General features: G+C 35.8%; 1 protein-coding gene across 3 annotated transcripts in view; it reads left to right on the top strand.

The window, feature by feature from the left end:
- Positions 1 to 17,736, top strand: part of prox1a (prospero homeobox 1a) — a 45,468-nt gene extending 27,732 nt beyond the window's left edge. For 2 of the 3 annotated variants that reach the window (XM_069198606.1, XM_069198613.1), the window contains exon 5: positions 12,083 to 17,736. In XM_069198606.1, the coding sequence (XP_069054707.1) occupies positions 12,083 to 12,271 (189 nt within the window). In that variant the 3' untranslated portion in view covers positions 12,272 to 17,736. The remainder of the gene's footprint in view (positions 1 to 12,082) is intronic. The other variant, XM_069198617.1, reaches the window with a different exon arrangement.
- The last annotated feature ends 1,891 nt before the right edge of the window (positions 17,737 to 19,627 follow it).

Genomic DNA, 19,627 nt, shown 5'->3' with positions numbered 1-19,627 from the left:
AGTAAATACAGTACTGTAAGTTATTAATTTTGAGCAGTGCAATTTTGTAGTATTCTTTTTGGCTCTTGAAAATGGCTAAGTGAAAGGAGAAGCAGTGCAGTTAATTAAATAGTGTTTCGTAGTTTGAAATTATTTTGCTATAACAGCAAAAGCTGGTTTAGAAGAGCATGACACTCATCGTTGTCTGGGTATCTGTTTTAAGCTGTTGCATTAAGTGAATTTCTCTTCAGTTTTAGATTATTAAAGATAAATCAAATCTTTTTAAAACTAATGGAGATCAACAGCAAAATGTATTTTTTCCTATGAATTTTTATTTCTTCTGATTTTGTTTAGCTAATGTAATGTTAAATATATATAATTAACAAAAATAAAAATATTAATTGCAAATTAGTATTTGAAAAGGCATATATTTTTCATATATTGTAACAATTTGATCATGTTTCAGTGAGGTTGGAGAACCTTAAAAACAGAACTCAGGTTTTCAATTCAAATAATTTACTCGTCCCCATTTTGCCTTTCCATCTTGAATTAAGTTGATATTACAGTGATTATTAAAGATTTAATCTCTTAAAGATTTGAGGAAGAAAACCTGGTTCATGTTGGCAAGTTGCAGGAGGTGATTTGTACTTAGTAAACGCATTCTAATGTATTGGATTCTGCCAAATTTGCTTGAGCAATTGTCCAGTTGAGTTTGGAGTCTGAAAGTGAAACATTCTTTAACATTCTGCCTTTAACAGATAGCATCGTGAAAATATCCAAACACACAAATAAATCTAAATACTGCTGTTTTGTCTACTTTTGAAAAAAAAACCAATACATTTAATTGGTTTACAATAACGTTTTTTAAAAATCCAGATATTCTTCTTAATATAATGTGAATGTGAAGGTTATTGGGGAGAAAATAATTTACAGTTTCTTAGATTAATTGTCAGCTAATTGCTTTTAAAGAAAATTGTTTTTGAAAAGCCTCCTTATCAAGAGGTAAGACTAGAAAGAAAATTGGTTTTCCCAATTGCTGTAAAGCCAATTGGCGAGTTAAATATGCCCTTATTGTGCAGTACTGATGTGTTTTCCTGACTTCATTTTTCCCATTTTCAGCTTTGAAAGAAATTAGAAGAAACTGGCACAGTGAAAGTAAATAAAAGCAGAAAAGGCAATACAGTGGCCTATATGGAAGATTACAACATGAAAGGAAAATAAAAGAAATGGAAATGACCAGAATAGGAACAGAACCACATGCAAAAGGCAGTTCATTTCTATAAACATGTAGTTTGGTGAAAATAAAAAAGAGGAACCTTAGTTCCTTAAATGACGTTATCATTTTCATGCAGAGGCCTCAGCGCAAGTTTAGAAGATGGTGTTATGAAATACATATTCTTTTAATCTCATAAAAAATGTAAGCTTTACTCATAAATGTTTAATTTGGGACAATAAAGGCTACATTATATTTAGTTCTACTTATTGCTCAGCTCTTTATTGTCTCTATCTCTCCTCAAGCAGTCTCCTACTTATAGCTGACAAAAGTCACTTAAAATCCAGACAGCTGTGGGCACACAAACAAGCCTACCTTCTATAGAACAGGGTGCACTCTCAAGTGATTAGATCATCTTATACAAAGCTTTCAGTGCTTTTTGTTTCGGCTAGTGGAAATGACTTATTAATGGATCCTAATTTGCACAGAAGAGCTTATCTCTTACTCCCGGTGTACAGACTGAGACTAACCTTTTTCAGTTATTCAAAGTTAGCCAAGAAGCAAAACAAAACAAAAAATCACTAGTTGTCTAATGGAAGTGATACTTTTGTTATAATATACAGATGGTTATTTTAAAATCTTATTTTTGTCCAGTCAGAATCCTGTTGAGGAGGTGGTACTCCATCGATCATACTATCATGCTTCCCATTTCCAACTGTTTCCATGGCCACAGTCTTGTGTGGCAGGTCCAGGCATTGGGGTTGTTTCCACAGACGTTTGGCCCAGAGGCTGCTATACGTTGCTGTGTAAACACAAGCTTGGCTTGGGCATCATTACGAAGTGCTTTTGGCTTCCTGATAGAAGGTGATTCTATCATTTGATTCTGAAGTTCATTTTCAATGGGCCCTACTCTTTATATGATACTTAATCATGTATGTATTAATGTGATTAATGCAAGGTCTTTGTGCATTAATTAAAAAAAAGTCAGTGTCTGGGCACCATGCTTTGTACTTGTCAAAAAGTAGCTCACTGGCTCTCTGTGCCCGAATATGTCATTGAAATGCTTCTAAGTGTTAGCTTCTGGACTCTAAATACTATTATTATTTATTATAGCTTTTTCATTCAAAATAGTAAGAATAAAAGAGAAAATATTTTTAAAGTATTTGAAACCTAAGTCCTCTTAGCAGTTTTGCTACTTGGCATATTAAGGACTGAGGGGAGAGAAAGATACCAAGAAGAGGTATCTATGTTAATTTCACATTAGGAGAGTCAGATACTGTTAACCATGTTGAAGGAGTATGGGCTGATATAACCTGCCTGTATTCTATTACAAAGAACTAACTTTAACTCTTAAAGTACTTTTAAAAAGATTCTGCAACTTATTTGTGCTCACTTAATGTCAGAAAAACACCCGCATCTGATCATAAAGTGGTCCATTAATGTGGTAGTATGGATGTGTGCAGACTACACAAGACACTAGAACTCTGGGGATTCCTGGGGAACCACTAGCTTCCTGTAAGATCTTTCAAACTGTTGGAAATGTTTCAAAATGCATTCAAATTCTTGACTTGAAAGCTAAAGAGAACAGGTATTTTGTTATCATCCAAAGATTAGTATTCACTTTTATCGATAAGAATTTCCATAGACCCCAGAACAGCAGACTTTGAGCACAGAATGAATGCAGTTTATTTTCTTAGACCAAGTAAGGTTTAGTTTTAAAACGTTTCTGATTTTATACATTAATTCAAATTATAATGTGCAGAGATAAAGCCAGTAGGATATTTACCCAAATTCATTTAAAGCTGCATTACAACATCTCCACCAGCAAATTTAAGATTAATAAAATAATAGATTGTGCAGTTCTAAAATTTTAATTAATACAGTGTTATTTTTTTAAATAATACAAAATGATTAATTTGTTATACTAGATGAATGTGATAAGCTTCTTTTTACCTCAGAATGAGACTGACTTAATTCATTACTACTTATAATTGTTTTTTTGTTTTTTTTCTGGATCGCTGTGTGCAGAAACTTCAGGCTGTACCGTACCCATTGAATCAGCCAGCTCTTTTTCTTTTCCTTTTAAAAGCTCGAGCAAAACTACCTGGTTCTTGGATATACTGGAAGAACTAATCTCTGAAAACCTTTCAGTAGACTGTAGAGGGACAGGAAAGAAAAAAAAATCCAAAGAGGTCTTTCTTTATCTGTGTGTACTTAGGGCCTCTACAGGCTTGCTTTCATTTATCCTTTCCCATGTCACCTTGTGTGCAGTCTGGTCTGCGACACCAATGGTGATTATGTCATTATTTTGCTCTGGGGGGCCTTGACACATCTGCAGAGCTGATGCACGTCGTCTTCCTTGCCCTGGCATACATCCCGTCTCCCCAACGCTTCATTAGTCTCGCTGCCTGCCCCCTTCCTTCACCAGACAAGGAAGCCCAACTCCAAGCTGCCTCTTTATGCGGACTTTGTTCCTTAGGCCATTCAGTCCTTTTTTCCCTCCTCTTGCTCTCCAGATGTCCTCCTGCTCTTTACGCTGATTTTTGCCAGTTGCAATGCAATAAGAGACAAGTGACTTCATAACCCTGGCAAATCTCAGCTCGACCCTCCCTGACCCTTGTGTTCTTTGAATCTGATCTCGCAAGGGTTCTTTCAGTCAGAAAGCGGGTTTTGTTACGCAGCGGGTGAAAATGACTCAATTACTGGAGATTCAGCAGTGGGTTGGACACTGTGTTTTATAAGCATTCTTCCTAAGCTGCTCACAGAATATATTTTGTAGTGGTGCAAGTTGTTCCCTTTTTGTAACGTGCTCCCAAATTTATGAAAGGCAATCTTAACACTGAAAGGAAGGGGGTATTTGGTTTAGGTTGCTAAAATAAAAACAGGACACAATTTTGGATGTGTTGTTTGGGTATGCTACAATGAAATTGAGTTGGTACTTTGAAAACACTGTAACGTACATTTGGGGAACTGCAAAGGAATATCTGTGTGTACTTTCTTTTGCTGACTAGAGAAGAGCTTAGACAAATCCGAGCTAGAAAGTGATGCGATTGAGTTTTATCTTGGTCTTCGACCCTGTCCTTGACAGCCAGATATACACCTTGAGAAATGGACATATGGCACTTGTATGAAGTTTTCTTAAGAATTAAAAACAAAGTCAACACAAGGCCAGGCATATCAGTTATTAAGTTTGTTTACGCAGCCTTCTAGCAAAAACCTGGTGGCTTTTTCAAGGCTGCATAGTTTTTGAACCTTGGTTGCATCACGTCTCTTAGTTTTGAAATCATCTTTATCTGAAGGGAAAAACATGGAATCTGTTTGACAAAGTGACACTCAAGCCAGGAGTTTATCAAGCAGGAAGGCCTCAGCTCATATAGACTATTGATTACTTTAAATTAATGTTTACTGAGTGCAGTCTGGTTTTGTTCAACAGGACATTGTTCTTTTAAAGCTTTGTAAAACTTGACACGGATATGCAGGTCTTATTTTTCTCTTAATGATAGACACACAAAATGCATTTATTTGCTGAAACTATGACCTTGGACTGTGTTTGTTCACTGACAATCTATTAACTCTATGAGCATTCTCTCTTAACCTCTGAAGACCAGTGCTTTCACTGTTTTTTTTCTTTCTTGTTTGATTTGGCAATTCGGAAAAATAAAGCACTTTAAAAAATAACTGCCATAATTCAAATGGAATTCCTACATCTTGGGCTACCTTCGATTAGCTTCATTCAACATGATCTTACCGATCAAGAGACAATAAATAAATCAAAATCAAGAGGCAGTAAATAAGGCAATACATTTTGGAAAGAAATAACATGTAGTGGAAATAGTTTAAATTGAGAATAGTAAGCTATATGAACAGCTAACGTTACGTTATTTATTTACATTAAACATATTTTAGCAATTTGACTATAAACTTGTGTAACAGCATCACTAGAAAGTATAGAGCTATTGAGTTCAAAAGTACATCAATCAGAAGAAATATATGGAATCTACGGTATTTACAATCCAGAAGACTAGCATTTTAAACTGTATATTTCCCTGGCAATCTGGAGTTCCCAGGCCATACTGGTTAGGAATTAACTTGAAGAACCTGGAGCATGTAGAGTCCTTGCATCCTTCAAGGCTATCAAATTTATTAATCGTCCGTGCTGCATTTGGCTGGTGCTGAACAAACAGAAGATATAATATCTACTGTTCTCTGATGCAGAAAAATTTGGTTTAGCTTGCTGAAAAAATGCAAACTGTTCCCTTTAATTATTAACAGTCAGCAGATTAATTCGTTTTCTATGGACATAGCCCCTCACTCCCGTTACACAAGGGAAGACGCTGCTTTAGCAAGGTGAAAGTGAGCTTGTGTGTGAGGCCTGTGAGCCATCTTTAAATAAGAGCATTGACTGAGGTTAAAAAAAAGTACTTTTTGGGTGGCAGCAAAGGTGGATGGGGGTTGTCTTTTGCAATATTGAATGAGAACATTTTAACAGACCATGAAGAAATCGAAACCTACACAGGCAGGCAGCTAACAGGAAAAATGGTGGGGAAGGTTCCCTGCAGTAGCCTTTTGTACTGATTAAACAGCTCATGTCTTCATCTCTGAAGCATGTCTGCAGCCCCAGTCCCTGGCTTGTGTAGCAGCTATGGGGAGGTAGGACTCTCCTTGATCAATATTTACTTAACAAACAGTGGGGACTGGGGAGTTTGTTTAGAGGAATCATGCACACACAAGGGTGAATGAATGCTCGGTGAAGTACTTGGGCTGTTTGTCTCCACTCCTGCTGGCTTTTTCCTTTACCTCTCATCTTGCATATCACTGTGGCAGAACAGATAATATCCCTTTCATGAGGCTTCTTATTCGCTGTTCGTTTCCCCCAGCAATGACAAAGCAGGGACAAAACAATTACAGGCACATGAGAGCACAAACCAGAGACACACAGGCCCACTTGTACTCCTCATCTAATAAAACTGTGCTTTTATTATATAAACAGCTGGTGCAGAATCTTTGTTAGCAAATAATCTGCGATAGTGTAATCCTACAAATCCTCACAGCTTTTATCTTAATGTAATTTTTTTATTAATAACGTGAAGAAGAATGCATTGCCTTATTGGATGAAACAAATTTAAGGTGCAGTTTATATATTTTACCCTCATGTTCATTCTTAAACAAATTGGAAATTTGTACTGTATGTGGGTGGAGGAATAAAACAATTATATAACACGTGTATTTAGTGAAGTGCAATCATGGTAAATGAATCATTATTTCAAATTTAAACACATTGCTGATTTTCTTTCCAATGTGGAAGAATGAAAGTTCAGTGCATCAAAACTTTAAATACCTTAAATATTGTCCATAGGGAGAAAAAGAAGGATACAGAGGGTTAAGGGAAATATTTCAGTTCTGGTATACATCGTTGTGAAGTGAGACATACTGTATGAGTGTGTGTAGAAATATATATATATGTAAAGGTAAAATGGTATTTGGTAACTTTTAAACGAGGACTTAAATTTTAGATGTCGAAATCTAAATACATTTGGGAATAACATTCTGCTTTAAATGAACTAAAGAAACATGAAATGAGCAACTGCTGCTGAAACATTAAATGCATCTCGTTAAGAACAATTAGAGCTAATTGCATGAATTGTCTCAAGGCCCTTACTGTGAGGCATTTTAAGTCTAGTCTCTTTTTTTTGTTGTCTTTCAATTTGGGGAATCAGAGTTGTAAAAGCCATATGAAATATTTATGAAGAATTGTCTGAGATGCAATTCGGCTTTATTTACCGCACAGCAGAACGGCCACAGCGGATTAGTTCTACAATACCCGTAACAAAAGCACAACAGCTGATGCATGTGATGTTAGGAGGTGACAAAACAGTTAAAGCATGCTGCTGGCTATGGGCAAGCAGTCAGCAGATGCAGACAAAAGGGTTTGTGACAAGAATAACTCTCTCTCTCCAAGGCGAGCAGTCAAGAGTATCCAAAATACCAATACCCTTTTCTCCTTGACATTGTCTTCTCCTTACAGTCAGCATTTTACTGCCCTTTTATAGTAAAAACAGCACGAGAAATTCCTTGTAGGAATATTCTTAGCAATGCAGTACCCTGCACCATTTAATCCAGGCATTATTTTTAGTTACAGCACAAGGAATTGGATTTTCAATATTAATAACTTTCTCCTTCTCTTTTCATGCGTACCTTTAACTAACCCAAAAATAAAAGAAGAAACTTTTTTTTAATGTATGCACTTAATGCAGTCCAGCTGAGGAGAATGCAGACATGTAATTCTGTCAAGGACTGAATACCAACCAGAGCAGCCTCCTGGGACTGGAAGGTTTAAGAAAGCACGGTAGCCTCTTTCATCTCTATGACAAAAAGAATTTGTTGTTTTAAAAAGCGATGGTGGGCAAGCTGGCAAGGTGGGGGGTGGGAGGGGGGGGGAATATCTATAACCTTTGTAATTCCCCTTCCATTACATGTGACATTCATTCATCAGCCAAGTACGTTTGGCAAGCCTTAGCCAACAAGCACCGTTCCAGTGACCGCTAACCTTGGTATGTCCTGACACTTATGATGAGTATCTGCAGGACACAGAAGGCAAGCAGGCTGCTATGTCAGGCTTTTATTGTGTACTGCAGAGGCTGGGGACAGTCAGCATAATCAAACAAATGACCCCTGAAGGGAATGTAACTCAGGGAGATGAGGAGAAGGAGACAGTCTTCAGCAAAATGACTTAAAACTGTTGTGATCTTGCCCCAAGGAATAAAAAAATTATATAAAGAGATGTGAAATAGTTAACAGACTGTGTTTTATTTTCCAAAAAGGAAGGTTGGAAGTCCTGCAGAGGGTTCTTAGTACCAATGAATTTGGCAATGAATTTCACTTTCTTCAAGGAGCCTCAGAAAGTATCATGTTAGAATGTGTTGGGGTTTTTTTTGCTGGGAAAATCTGTTAAATTAGCAAATTTGTTTTCAGATTTTGACAGACATATTTTTGTTAAAAAACATTTAAACATTTTTCAATTAATTCTATAAAATGAGGCCAACAATTAAGGAACACAACTATATTAATTCATTTCAAGCCTTAACTTGAGCTCTGACATACTGTACCTTTGATTTTGACAAAAAAATTGCAGAGTTAAGTAAGGACTAAAAAGAGGTTTTGGTTTATTACTTAAGCTGCAGTTTTTTTTCATCAACACCACAAATCACATATCGGGAACATAAGTATAAGTTAGATCTTGCATTTGCTTATTCATTGTCAAGTTTGAAATAAACAGTCAGGTTTTATTTTGCATTTACCTTAATTTAATGAAACCTTCCCACATATTCATATCAGAAAAAATGTGCAATAGCCTTTGTTAAGGGAAAACAAATTGCTCTTAAAAGCAATAAATTCAATTCATTTTAATGGTTAATGGTTCAGTAATGATGGAGCCGAAGTGGACACAATCAATTCAAGTAGTTTAAGAGAAAGAGTGGCTGGTGGCTGAGAACAGGTTTTTCTCAGCCAGGATTTTAAAATAATTTGAAAAGAATTGTAAAGACTGTCCTGTCCTGTTACAGAAAGGTAATTTAATTTTTGAACAGTTTTCACGTTTCGCATTACAACCCTCAGACTGCATTCTTTTGTGCATATACAGTATATACACACTGTGCCTTGCAAAAGTATTCACTCTCTTCTAATAATTTCCCATTGTGTACAAATGATGTGGACACATTTTAAATAAATGTTCTTAATGCAAATGTGAATGCTCCAACCGAACCCTTTTATGAGTGAAAGAAGTGAAATGACATCACAACAGAAATATGCTGATTGTGAAAGGTGACCCCTCTGAGTTAATATCTGGTCAAAACACCTTTGACAACAATGAGAGCAGTAAATAATTTTGGATAAAGTGCTTCCAAGTTTGCAAACTAGGATGGTACAGTTTTTGTCCATTTGTCTTTGCAAACTTGCTCGAGCTCTGTCAACTTAATTAAGAGTAGTGAATACTTTACAAGGCGCTGAACGTATATACATAGAGTATATACTAGTTATTTCTCTATTTAAACATTTAGTTAGATACTGTGAATTACAGTTAATTTGCATGAACTCCTGTGAGAGGTTGATGGAAATATACACGAATAATTTATGTGATGTAAGATGTCCTTTTCCTTCCTTAGACATCTTTGTTATGCTGAGAATGTACTTTTGTTTCTGTGGACCTGGTCCCTTTTTATAAGGTACCATAGGATTCTACAGTATCAACACAACAAACTTTTACAACAAAGGAATTGACATAGTGATTCTTAACTAGGTACTGCCTTGAAATGCTTTGAGATTACTACCCAGGTCCGGGGGGGAAGAATTATTGTTTTTTTCAACCACAGCAAACATTTTGATTCTTTTGAAAAAAAGGCATGTCTGAAGCCATCTACGATGGTACTTCTTGATATCATTACACTTCCATGTACCTTACTCAGAGACCATAGCTCAAAGAGCTAAGACCTACAGTTGTGATTTTTGCAGATCCTACAGTTAATCAGTGATGAGAAAAATGTCCCACTATTCTTTAGTCCACACATATACAGTCCTGGACTTTATTAAATTTATGAATATGAATGCTGTGGAGTCTTAATGAACCTTAAAGGACAACATACAGGTTACCAGTTACTGTGTTTTACTGTAGATAATGTTCCCTTTCTGTCTAAGGATAGTCATTGCTTAATAAATATTCACAACAGGGACAACAGATCTTTGAAGTTTTCCTATGTCTGTGTCATCCAGAATCCCATCAGCATCACCGAAGTACACGTAGTTCTTGGTTAACATGCTTTACGGTGTCTTTCATCTATGTGTTTGAATGCCATAACCAAAAGCCAAATGCTGCATTTGCCTTAGTTGAAGACCTAATCCTTGAGTTTTGCTGTAGTGTGCACATGCCAATCCTGTCTTATACTCAAACTGATAAGGGTTAATAAAGTTTATATAGCTTGAGCGTGTTCTTTTTTAAACGTGTGTCTATGCACAGTTAGTGAATTGCAGCAGAAAGAGTATTTCAGAGAATTGCCTTGCTTTGCTTGTGGGCCAGCCTCATGGTTCTTGGTAAAGCTAATCATCCATGTGGTGTTATAGAGAGAGGCTGTCAAGGGTACTAAAGAGATCAGAGGATCACTTTAAGCATGCCTGTGGATTCTGCCACTGTTAGCACACTGCTCCAGTTAAACTTCACAGGATATCTTTAGGTGAGCAGAAGTGAAAAAAAAAACAGTTTCAAAACCAATGATTTAAAGAGGAGGATGGCTTACCAGCTTGGCCTCATGCCTTAATGCCACTGATAGTGTGAACTTGATTGACTGCAGCCACCTGAAGCTAAGGAAGGACTGAGTACTTGTTCTAGGAATTTCTGATGCCAAGGTAGGGAGAGCACGATGGCTTATTTAAGAGGTGTTTTCTGAAAACGCTTGCAGTGATGTCACGTCAGCTCATGTTAGGTAACTGTAGTCAATAGCTTGTTACATCTGTCATTGCCAGGAGCTCTTGACTAAATGGACCAGACTCTTCAGACACCAGATAGAGGAATTGTGACAAGAGTACAGGAACCCCCAGGGCCCAGGGTTTGTAGTGAAGCCTCGAGTGCTTAGTCAGGCTAGTGGTACTCAATGGACTCGGAACACTCAGCAGTGACAACAGCGTGAGGCGCATGCTGGAATTCACAACCCTGTTCTGTACATATTAAGCTCCAGACCAACCGTGATTTTAATTCCATACTCTTGTGCAGAAGGCTGTAAATCCATTTTGTTATCATTGTTGTTAGTTCCGATACATTTTGAAGTATATAAAATAATAATATATACACTTCCTTTTCCACCATGTCACCAGTGGCAGTGGTAAAGAACCTGTAAGAGTAGGCGGATGAAATTATTAGATCTGACACAATGGACTTGCAACCTTACATTGAATTTTTCATTTCATATTTAATTAGTAAAATTTTATATATTTTTATATCCAATCATTAATAAATATTAATACATGCACCAAAATATGTTTTCTTATTTTAACTTAAATATCTAAAACATTTGATGATTCTCTTTGTACCTATCTAGATGGAAGAAGCACTGTTTAAGTATCTATATGACATATGGTTAAAAATAGACCAGTGATGGTATTTTCCATAGTTAAAATACTATGGTAAGTACATACTAAGTACATAATCTGTAGTTTTTTCAAAGCTCCTTTGTTTGTGGTTTTTAGGCATGGTGAGAGCGTACTTCCTACTGTACCAGCCTTTACGGAGATTGTTTAGGTTCAGTTGATGTGTTAAATAAATTATTTATTAAACTACATATACTGTATTTGTTAGGTATTTTAGAAACAGACTGACATGAGTTCTGTTATTGCAGACTACACAAAAGTAAAAAATACAAGCATGGTTACAATGCAAGAATAAACATGTAAAGTTGAAATAGAAATCTAGGCTTGATTTGGCCTCCCACTAGCTATAATATTATACAGTGTTTGAAAAGTTTAAAAACTAGCCTATAATCTTTGTAGAACGCTTGTCAGAATTTCTCTTTGCAGGAACTATACAAAGTAAATTCCATGTTGATTTGGCAAGTAATTTTTTTTCATATGTAATCTCTTAGCAAACAGTTTACATGCTCTTATATCGCCACATGCAGGAAAAGGGTAAGAATAAAACAAGCCAGAGTGTCTGTGTATCCCTCAACACACTTCTCCTGCGGGTGACAAAGTTTGATCCCTGCAGCCATATTTAGAATCCACTGGGGCTGATTGTTAAAGCAATTCCTACTGTCTACCAGGAGCTTATAGCAGCCTCCTTTGGTGAATCAAAGACTTGGGACTGAAATTTAAAACTTTTATTAATGTCATTGTCTCCTTGTGTATCAGCAGGTTCCGGAACGATTCCTGGAAGTGGCTCAGATCACGTTACGGGAGTTTTTCAATGCCATTGTTGCAGGCAAAGATGTTGATCCTTCCTGGAAGAAGGCCATATACAAGGTCATCTGCAAGCTGGACAGTGAAGTCCCTGAGATTTTCAAATCTCCCAATTGTCTGCAAGAGCTTCTGCATGAGTAAAGATTTCCATTGCTTTTTTTTTCTTTTGAATGTATGAAGTATGAAGTAGCATTCCTGTTTTGAAACCCCAGCTATTCTGGGATGACCTAGCTGTTCCTTCTTTTTTTCCCCTCTCTCTTTCTTTCACGAAAGACTTCGAACCCATTGGGTGTTTTGACTGTGTGACCCCACCTCCCTCTCCCCTCCCCTCAATAAGGGGATTACAGCTTTTTCCACAGCCTGATGGCTCACTGTACTGTTAACCTAATGTTCATTAATTTGGTCACTATGAGGGGTTCTGTTTCTTCAACAGAAGTTTGAAGTGTGTGAATGTTTTGCAATATAGGGCATTACATTATAGGTTTATAGATTTGATTATTATTATTTATTAATGTTGATGTTACTATTGCCTGCTGCAGTTGACACATATGGTAATTGTTTTGTCTTTTGACAACTTGACAAAAATATTATTTATTATTATCTGAATAATAGGGAAGTAGAAATTCTCCAGAATATAATATTGATTCATACTTTTTGGAATTGTGACAGCTTGCTTTGTCCAATATGACACTTATATTTGTTTTTTAATGTTATATATATTTTATAAGGCTTACATCTTCTCTTGATGTCTGTCTACTTCGGTAGGACAGACACCAGGGAAAACACGGGCCCTATTCCTTTTCCTTTTTCCTTGAAAGAGCTACCTTGCCGTAGCTAAGCAACATGGCCAATTTAACACTGAAGCTAGCCAGTTTTGCACAAAAAAGATGGATGTGTTCCCACCAAGACTACTATTGCTCATGATGGCTCATACTCACAAATACACACACCTCTATGCACAAGCACAAATATATTCTCTGTGTTTTAGCCAACTATCTGCTGTCAGTTGTTAGTTTCCTCCTCTTTTTCCTAAAAGAAATCCAGTTTTCCTTTTTTTTTAATTCAGACATTCTTAATTCCAGTACTTTCACACGTAGTCAATTGGTACAGTTTTAGAAATAATTTAATTTATTTTAAAAGTGTATCTGAGTTAAATTCTAAGTTACTGTTTACATTACTAGTAATAACATGAGAGCATATTCACTGTTTGGCTATTTAGAAATTCAAAGCCATTATTTTATTTTATGGATAATTGAAACATACTGTATATACATACAGTATACTTTTTAGTATTGACCAGCGGTTCCCAGCCTGTTATTTGCAAACCCCCGCTGATCTGAGAAGCTACTCCAGGAGGTCCAATGAAGAGAAAAATGTGATGTGGCATCAGATTTTAAGGCCAAAACTATCATCACTTGTTCCTATCCGCAAAATAGTACTGGCCATCTCATTAAGTTGCTCAGTATATTTACATTCACACATGCACTGCTATGCTTTGCATCTATATTTCTCAAGGTAAAAATTTCATCTGATTTAAGATATGTACATTATAGACTTTTTCATTTATGGGCTATTTTTGTCGTTTTCTGTGTATAACAGTGTAAAAAACAACTAATAGCACTTGGTGGTTAGTGAGATTTTTGAAAATTGCAAGAGGGTCAACACACTCAGAAAGGCTGGGAACTGCTGGCATTGACCATAATGACCCCCCAAGAAGCAGAACAATGATATGAACGTCTTGTATGAGAATTGTGGGTATTGAGCAGTCAGGAAAGCCTGAATTTTAAAATAATGCTATTTTCATGGTAAAAATTATACAAGAAAATAAATGTAAATTATTACCACGGCAAGTACTATCACTACTACTAAGAATAAGATTTAGAATCTTAACCAAGCCTAACTGTTGTAGAAAACAGTATTCCTTCTTTATGTCAGAACTCCAGTATGTATAGAAAGTGGTGAGTGCATATGAAGTTCTGTTTTGATTTAGATGTGCTTTTCACATCTTCTCAGACTAGTCCAGCTAGAAGACTTTTCCAGTATCTACACAATTTGAGCTGGATTGAAAACTACATTTCACTATTTATGTCAGTGAATAATAAAGAAAAAAAAAAGTATTGTAAAAAAGGCAAATGCAACAATGTTTTACTTGACTGTCTCAATTAGATTGTTTCTTGTTGTTTTGTTGTTGTCCTTAAACTCTGGATGACTTTGAAGAGTGAAAGCTGGCCATGTGATCTCCATAACCACTACAGTTTTGCATTCAGAAATACAGCTGATGAAATGAAATGCAGGGCCGCAATTATTGTCAGCACAATGCCTTAAAAACCTGCTGACTTTTAAATTAAACAGCACAATGCCTGTGATGCCCTGTCATTATTTCCAAGCCCTGGCAGTATCTGCAGACTTTGGACAATATAGACAATAACATGAATGAAGTGCCAACGTTTTCACTATGCATAAAAAACGAAGCTATCTTCTTAATCTTATCCTTCACTCCAGTGAGATGTTAAAATGATTTTGCATCATGGCTTTTTTTTTCTTTCACAGAACAGTGGACAAACTAAAACTCAATCTTTCACTTTTTTCAGTAAAAACAAATAATCGCAGTATATAGAGTGTACAACAACTAAACAAAGTGAACAGAAGAGCAGAAGAAGCTCCTAGTTCTAAACAAGATGCTTATTAATCTTTCAATGATAAATGCATGTCACCATAATGCTATCTAATTTAATTCATATTAGTATATCAAATAATCAAATCGTTCTTGCTGTTAATTCCATTTCATATAATGCTTCATGACATCTATGGCACAAAGCCTGTCAGTGCTATCTGGTTGTATTTTAGGTTTTGACATTTGTGCAGAAGCTTTATTAGCTGTAAAATATTAGGAGGCTGGGTAAGAGCAGAGTTCTCTTCTGAGGGTGTGAGGAACAGAAACAGTTTCAATTTTAAGGGAAATTAAACTTCACCTTACTTGTACCTGTGCATAAACTGGGCATTTGCTTCTTTCAGAGCCATATTGCCTTTGTGCCTCTGTACATGGGATTTATCTGACTAAGTTGCTTAGCCTTGACTTCTGCTAAAATCATGATATAATGGCTAAAATGACAAGAGGCATAATAAATTCAAAGTTGCGAAAGAATAATTCTCATACAGTACTTAGCTTTCACGTTTCCTACAAGTATATTTATTTTAGCATCTGATCTTGGGGTAACAGCCTGTGCCTAGAACTTAAAAGCACCAGCGGAAGGATTTAAAATGCCTTCAAAAAGTCTTTATTTTTCCTTTTATTCCCCCAACAAGTTCAATTGTTCTTGTGCCTTCTGTGGCTAACAACTTCATTCAGTTTTTTTAATTACTACTACAACTGCAATAAACACAACATCAATGTTATGTCCTTTTTTTGCTTTTTAACATAATGGTGATAGCTATGCATATACTGTGTCTTTTTAAATAAAAAATACAAAAATACTATGGCAAAGAACCTTTTTGAAAAGTATAAAAATTTTTAGAAACCATTTGATAAAGCAAATTATTTTTCCTTAATTGTTTGAGCAGCATTCGAGTTTTGAAAATTCTTGTAGGAGCCACTTTTTTGTAACTGTTGTGCAAAAATTGTGTTTTCTTAGCCTATTGAAGAGTAGCATAGAAGCAATATTTATTGATATCTGTGTGTATATATACATATATACACGTGTGAAGTGATTAAAAGACTTTTTCCACTTTAGATTTAATGCTGTTTTCTATTTTAGATTTATTGCTTATTACGTTTTGTGAAGAGGTTTGATTTATTTGCATTTTTATATTGTATTGAACAAATGTGACATAGAAAGCAAACAAATGTCACATTTATTGGGAGTATGTAAAGTCATGCTAGGATGTATTTAAGAAGGGAACAGTTTTTCACCGGTGTTTTTGTTACTGCTATGGTTTGTGCCTCAAAGTATTAATTGCTATGGCTGAAATCTGTAGCCAACTGTGGGTAAAAAGGCAACAAGATGAATAAAAAGGGGATATTTTGAAACCACTACAACTTCATACATTTTCAGCTCCTGCTTTCAGACTACTGTACTCTCCTTACTCTTAGGGGATGTGGGCAAGGGAAATTAAGTGATGCAATTAGGTTTTTTCAGTGCTCACATATACTGTAGTAACACTTAAGGGGTTAATTCCATCCACATTGTTTGCCCAGTATAGCATAACTGTTTCTGTATACCGTAAAAACTGCACATGATAAAATGTAAGATTTATTAAAGAAAATGGAAATTCAATTGATTGACTGTGAGCACTGTGCCCCGTGTTGGCGGTTAATCTAATCTGCAACCTCGTAACGGGCATCAGTATCTCTCTCATGTCTTCACAGTCAACAAGCAAAAGAGCGATGTATCACAGGTCACATGAAAGCCACTTGCAACCTGCCACAACCTGTTTTTTGTTTCTGCACCTGGCCATCACTGAAACTGGGTACCTTCTGTGAAAGCTTTTTAATTTGTGTTGTCATTAAAAGTAGCCTCCCTTAGAACTGGAAGAAGCAATGAGACACTACTGTGTATTGCACTTAAACGATCAGCTGAGATCAACTCAATTGCATTCTTTCACAGAAATCTTGATTGACGTCGCATGCCTGCTGGTAATTAGATTTACAATTCTTTTACTAAACTGTATGTTTCTCTTGAAATCCTGGAATCTAGTGGTGAAGTGATCCAAGATGACTTTGCCTGAATCTAGATGATTTTTTAAAATGCTGTAAGTGATAATATTTCTTTGAGGGGAGGAAGAAGAAAAAAAGATCCAATGGTTTTGGATCAGTCAGTCCCCTTTTTGTGCTTTTACACAGTTGAAATTTTACAGCATTTGTGAAAAGAAAGATGGTATATACTTTGAAAAAAATACATGAAGGTTTTTAAAAAAGCATTAGGAGAAATGATTTCACTGACCCTGACTTGTATGTAAATATTAACAGAAAGTGACAAAACACTGCCTTTATATTATTTAGCAATATGTTGTAAATAGCATTATTACGCTTATTTTGTATTAAAGAACTCTTATTTGATTCTAGTGCAGTAATTCCAACTGACAATGTCACAATTTTATATATATAAATATATATATAATTTACACATACATAGCTAGCAATTTTGATTGTGGATTTTTGTTGTTGTCAATTTGTTATGAGGATTTTGCATAATTTATTGGTTTAATTTATCCTAATTTATTTGATGAAGGTGTACAATTTTTTATAACTATGGATGTACTGTAATATTAATTGGTAGAATCAAATCATAAGGAGCCCTTGCCGAATATTGAAAGAAGAAAAAAGTTCAAGTAGCCAATGGAATTTAAAAAATTCCTTGTTTCAAGAGAAGCTTGGCAGCTACTAAATTGAAGAAACAGAAAAAAATCTATATTGTTTTTGTTTGGAAGATTAAAAATTATTTTATTTTGTGTGTTTTAAGCTTTTTGTATACTCTGACTTTTACCTTTGCTTTGTACCACTTACAAGATACAGTAGTTCAATTGCCTTGTGTGCCTTCCATCTTCTCTGAACTGAATGTATGTGCAGTATATATGCAAGCTTGTGCAAAATAAAAACAAATTCCAAACTGCTGGTCTATTTTCTTTCTTTGTAGTTTTCACGTGTGAGACAAATTCCATAAGGTTAAGCAGAAGAACGGTTCTTTGAAAAGGCAAAATGTAAAGCTATTGCTTAATTTAACAATTTGTCATACTGTAACACGTTAACACTGAAATATCTCATGTAACCTATTAAGTTTAATTAAACTTTGAAAGATGCATACCGTATAAAGAGTATGAACCGAAGTATTGTGACATTGGTAAAGACTTTCTGTACAGTACCTGGGTGGGAAAGTATTGCTCATTTTATTGTCTACATGTATATCTGTGTACATGCCTTAACCCAGTTATAAACTATGGGTACAATGCTTGAGGAGAAATCTCAAGTGCAATTGCCTGCTTAGTTTGGCATATAATGGTGGATTCATCCTCCAGAATGCAGATTTGCAAGGGGTATCTCTAGGATCATTATTAGAAATCTGTTCAAACTAAATATCTTTGTGGTTTCATTTGGTCTAAAAGCTGAATTTGAGAACGGTTTTGTCGAGGTACCCATCCACAGCTGACAGCTGAGCTTTGGAGGACCAAATGAGTTCAGTGCTGCTGAGTCTTTTCCGAGATGAAAAAGAAAAAGGTCGGCAGTATCGTCTGCGGCTGTTTTTGTTGTTCTTGTGGGAATCCACGGCTGAAAGTGTAATTTATAGAAAGATTCACGGAGACACTTTACCAACCAGACGGATCCTCAGTTAGTGCTGAACAGGAGGTGGGGTCATTCTTGCTCATAATGATTAGCTGCATTGGTTGTGCTTCCCCTTCTGTTTGATTTCATCGCAAGCCTTTGAAAAAGCACTTCTTAACAGCATAACAATAAAACAGCTGTGTTTGTGTTGGCTGATTCATTGTTGAAATTTTACCACCCCTCCCCCTCCCTAATGATATAACACTGGTATAATATTGCACCTTCTTTGCTTAACATTATTTTTTTGTTGTTGTTAAGGAAATGAAATTAGTGTTGGGTTTCATTTTGTGATACATTTTTTTTTAATTCAATGGAAACAAAAGCAAGCCGGAACTGTGAAAGGTAGTCACAAGAAAATAAAGCCTTCACAAGGTGTTGTAATTAACTTAAAAGAATTTTGACCAAATGTAACACTTATATCACAAGGCAGAACAAATGACTTCCTAGTTCAGAAAATGTATGGCAGATGCTAACCTTCTGTACCATGTCACTATATTGAAGGAGTATTAGATAAAACTAGCACCATGTAATTAAATGCGCTATCTCTCTATGTTTATGATAGGTATTTTACTATTAATGTCTCCATGCATGTGAGTTTCGCACAATATTTACAAACATCATTTTCAAAATTCCTTGTGTACACTGCTTCTGGATGATAAAGTAGCTTTCTATAATTACTGTATACTGAAAATGGAAATAATTCTATTGCGCTTGACCTTGCCAGTGTAAAGGAAAACAACGACCTCATCATCCTAAAGGCATTACATGCGCTTTGCAGATGCTGGTACATTTCTTTAAATGGAACTATCAGCATTTTGCAGCATTCTCATCATAAAGAAGCACACCTCTTTTTTAACACTGAACCAAAAAACATCTCAAAAGGACAAAGGACCTAAATTAATAGTGAAAGTCTAACGACCGACAAGACTTCCACCTCCCTTGCTTTAACTAAAAATCAAAAGTTCTTGAAGAGACGGCAACCTCTGGAACCACCTGCCTCCTACAATATCCTAAGCATGCATTCGACAGCTCCTTGCATATGGCTGAAACAGCATCTTTGTATTATACGAACAGTCTGCTTCATAATCAAATACCATCTGTCGCTACATCTGAACCTGTTTTTAACATCTGTGCTTTCTGGTCTTAACAAAGCTTTAAAAACCAATTCACAACTTTCACAG

This window comes from Lepisosteus oculatus, chromosome 2 (assembly GCF_040954835.1).
Source record: "Lepisosteus oculatus isolate fLepOcu1 chromosome 2, fLepOcu1.hap2, whole genome shotgun sequence".
NCBI classification, from domain to species: Eukaryota; Metazoa; Chordata; class Actinopteri; order Semionotiformes; family Lepisosteidae; genus Lepisosteus; species Lepisosteus oculatus.
The sequence above is the reverse complement of the archived record's forward strand: the minus strand, read 5'-3'. Positions and strand labels throughout refer to the sequence as shown.